At 34.3% G+C, this 4,225-nt stretch overlaps 1 protein-coding gene across 2 annotated transcripts; it reads left to right on the top strand.

The window, feature by feature from the left end:
• Window positions 1–3,952, top strand: LOC123538551 (uncharacterized). 2 transcript variants are annotated; one of them, XM_053530407.1, is made up of 2 exons: window positions 1–119; window positions 482–3,952. In XM_053530407.1, the coding sequence occupies exon 2, from the start codon at window positions 630–632 to the stop codon at window positions 1,884–1,886; it is 1,257 nt and encodes a 418-aa protein (XP_053386382.1). In that variant the 5' UTR covers window positions 1–119; window positions 482–629; the 3' UTR covers window positions 1,887–3,952. The 2 variants fall into 2 exon arrangements, 1 of the variants encoding a protein (XP_053386382.1); XR_008368410.1 differs by lacking the exon at window positions 1–119 and having other exon boundaries at window positions 141–2,123; window positions 2,504–3,952.
• The last annotated feature ends 273 nt before the right edge of the window (window positions 3,953–4,225 follow it).

The raw sequence follows: 4,225 nt of genomic DNA, 5'->3' as shown, positions 1-4,225 counted from the left end.
GGGTGTATAAAAATAGAGTTATTTCTCTTTAAGCGGACGGATGATTTTCTACTTTTAATAGGTTACACGTAATTTTCTGTCAGTTTCATTTTCAGTTTCGGTTTGTAAAGTCGATCAAGGTAAGTGTTTTAATAGTGTTATGGTTTATATATCAGGTTAGCAATAACATGTAAACGCCAGATCACATAATTTTCTCAGTTCAATAATGTTTTAATTGGAAGGTTTTTAATCACAACATGTACATAATCACACATGATCCTTTGTTATGAATACGTTTGTTGTGTTCGGTAGACATTGTGTCTTTTTTCAGCAAATAATGCAAGTTAAACAAAGCAGCGTATCAAAAAAAAGAAGCAAAGAACCAACAGTTATCAAAGGTTTTACTTTTAACGACAAATTTAAAGTTTGCAAGTACATGCCTTTATGTAAAAATGTAAACACTGATAGCTTATTACTAAAATAATCAATCGTATTTTCAAAGGATAGACATGCTTCATTATCATTATGAAAACGGACAAACCATAAATAAGCAGATGCACCTCTGGAACAAGTTTACATGGCACTCGCGGAAGTACAAAACTTAAATAAATCTGATGGCTGTTTGGTGAAGACCTTAATAGTACATTCTTATGGAACGACAAAATAACCTGGAATTGTATTTGAACGATGTTTATGAAAAGGAATGTGTATTTAAAATGGAGAAAGACGAGGTTGAGTTTATTCAGACAGGGATAGAGTATCTTGTGCAGGTTTTAGTTGACCAGGCACTTACAGATCTGTCTGACTATCATTTAGGTCTATCCCATATCATTGATAATGATCTAAATGTAAGCTATATATTAGAAGTTTATTTCCCTATAAAGGATAAAAGTTGTCTTCAAAGGTATGTGGCAAGAAATATTAGTAATGAAAAAACGTTCAAGAACACTATCATAAAAGTGGGAAGCTTTTATGATGGATCAAAGAATAACTTTCCTGATGAGTTTGACTTCATTTTTCTTCTTCTGGGCGTTGGAGAACCCTGGCGATTTTCGCATGATATGGACATGAATAACTTTATTCACAAAATACTGCACGAAAAGGTTTATGAAAATGAAAAACCCTTTCATTACTTCTCTTTTAGTGAAAAAGATCAAGTAAAAAGAAAACTAGAACTTGAAAAATCTATAGAGATGCATGGCCCAGCATATACACTGCGTTTCATTTACAACAATGAAGTTGGAAAACAAAGATATATACATGTTGATCTTGTACCAGCTTACAAGATTATAGATAGTAAAACTCGACAGTGGTTTGTAGAGTCTGTTAGAAAGTATGTAGAGCCAGCAACTTTCCGTGAAGAGATCTTGGCAGCAGATAACAGTCTGTTTGTAAAGGAGCATTTAGACTTTACTGAGATGGAGAAACATTTTATGAACAATATTTTATCAAGGAAACATATGAAAGTGTACCGAATCCTAAAGTTTCTCATAAATGGAAATGGTGATGGTGAAGAACTTGAGAAATACTCGAAAAAAGGTTCTGGGTCTTATTATTCCTCGTATCGTATCAAAACTTTAATGATTTATCATCATGAAGCCTGTACAAACACTGTGTCAGGAGACCTGGGACCTTGTATTCTACAGGTGTTGGAGGAATGTGGTAGATATAAAAATGCTGAAGATTTTCCTAAATTCATCAGTAAGGAATATCCATACAAACAATTTATGCGTTCACCAACTCCGAAAACTCCGTTTTCGTTGTTACCATACCTAATATCCGCAATAACAATTTTGCGATCCCTGCAAACATCACACGACAGTTACGATTATGAGAGATGTAAAATGCAGTCTATATCAAGGCAATATTTGGGCTTCCTTATGGCAGATAAACAAACTTTACAATAAATAGCTTCATTTTGTGATCGATAGAAATATCAGGAGGAGACGGAGGAAAGGAAAGCGTCCGTGTGATCGATAGAAATATCAGGAGGAGACGGAGGAAAGCGTCCGTGTGATCGATAGAAATATCAGGAGGAGACGGAGGAAAGCGTCCGTGCTTTTTACTTTTTTTGACACTGAAGAGATAAAGGATGAACGAACTTTGATAGAGAACATTGACAGGAAGTGAAGTACACAAGAATTGTAACTATGCATTGCTTATTTTAATTATCGCCCTTTATTAAGTTTCATTGACTGGAGTTTATTCCAAATATGAAGTGTGAAACAATTTGGGAAAGTGTACTGTACAAGTACCGAGCTTACTTTTTGACTTATATTATCGCTCTTTATCAATTTTCTCAAAACTATCTGAAGGTTTTGAAAAACAAATTTACTTCTGTTATTATATCTACCTTACAATACATTCCCGCACTGGTAACGACTCGGTAACACAATTTAGTATTTGATCAACTAAAATCTGCTCAAGAGTTGTTATCATTAGAAAAACTGCATTTTCTTTCTATATAGGTACTCATTACTTTTAAAATGTAATTCAGTTTCGTTTTTTTTTTACTTTAATCTAGCATCTACAGAGCGATCAAAGCACATTCAGACAAGTTAAATGATCAGAAATGATTTATGGCAGTCATGAATCTAGCATCTACAGAGCGATCAAAGCACATTCAGACAAGTTAAATGATCAGAAATGATTTATGGCAGTCATGTTAAAACAAAGATGACTGCTAAAACATGCCCAGCGTGTTTTAATAAAATGCATGATTAAATCTTGCAGAAGAACAGTTTCTTAAAATATGGTATTTAAATAAATTCAACGATTTTGGAATATCAGTAGAGAATAGTTGAACTCTATGTAAATACTAATATGAACAATTTAAAGTTTTTCCTAAATACGAGAATTTGTTCATCTTATATCTGAACACTTTACAAACATTCATGTTCAATGATCTGTATTTCATTGCAACAAATATTCGATTCTGGATCCCTTGTAATACCGTTAGAATATCATTCTGCAACACTTAGACCAATACAGAACATATGAGCCGCACAAAAAAACCCCAGCGTAGTTCATTTGCGACCAGCATGGATCCAGACTAGCCCGCGCATCCGCGCAATCTGGTCAGGATCCATGCTGTTCGCTAACTGTTTCTCCAATTGCAATAGGCTATGAAAGCTAACAGCATGGATCCTGACCAGACTGTGCACATGTGTATATGCGCAGACTGGTCTGGATCCATGCTGGTCGCAAATGCACTAGTACGTTGGTTTTCTTATAGTGCAGCTCATTTGCATTAATGTTTAGATACATGACTTGTTGCGCTAAAATGATGAAAATTTAAACATTATATGAAATATTCCGGAAACATATTACATACATTTTTGTCCACAAATTGTCAAAAAAGTTTAAAATGTTATTGAAACCTATCTGTATCGCATTGAGAGTACATTTAAGTTCATTTGTTGACAATATGAATCTTAATATTGCCTTGAAACAATACTCTAGTCCAAGCAATAATTATGTTCTGCTATATCAAAATCAAGCTGAACGATCTTCTGTTTTTCTATCATTGTCGCTTTTGTCTATAAGTTAGATGATCATATGTACAATCTAAATAGTGCATAGCATCATTACCAGTAACAGAGTTTTATCATACTTGATTGTACATTTGCTTACACAGTCAAGTTAAGAAGATAGCCTTTTGTTTCTTCATTTGTGCAGCATTGAGCGGAAGAACCATGCATTTTCCTGCAGCTTTTCCTCACATTTTAGGGGAAAACAACAGAAACATAGAGGAAGATTTGTACTTGTCCAGCATCTGTATTTATATCTGTAAACTGGAAGGATGAACACGAAAACAGTACTTAGGTGTTTGTGTAGCCTGACGTTTTTGGAATGCTTCCTGAAGTTTTGTTTTGGGTTTAACGTTTTTCATCAGTATTTCTGTTATGTAATTAGGGCGGGCAGTTAACCTAGCATGTTTATAATAAATGTTCATAGAAAAAAATGAAAGACGTTTAATGAAATTCTACCAACTTGACGGGCATCATCGCAGTATTTTGGTTCATGTTTATTTCAAGTTTCATGAAATTCTACCAGCTAGTTACCGAGATATAGCTGTGGACGAACGCACGCACGGATGTGAGGGACAGACAACGCCATTTCTATACCCCTCACGATTCATCGGCGGGATAATAAAGTTCCTTAAAACATTATTTGATATTAGCAACTGTATTTATAATAGTTTGATTTAACGTTTTAAATTCACCAGTTGTCTTGAAGTGGTAGA

This window comes from Mercenaria mercenaria, chromosome 18 (genome assembly GCF_021730395.1).
Source record: "Mercenaria mercenaria strain notata chromosome 18, MADL_Memer_1, whole genome shotgun sequence".
Taxonomy (NCBI): Eukaryota; Metazoa; Mollusca; class Bivalvia; order Venerida; family Veneridae; genus Mercenaria; species Mercenaria mercenaria.
This window is presented reverse-complemented; position numbering and strand designations above follow the sequence as displayed.

What these genes read in the sequence shown, in the direction of transcription:
- LOC123538551 (XM_053530407.1), top strand. Translation starts at nt 630, where the DNA reads ATGGAACGACAAAATAACCTGGAATTGTATTTGAACGATGTTTATGAA.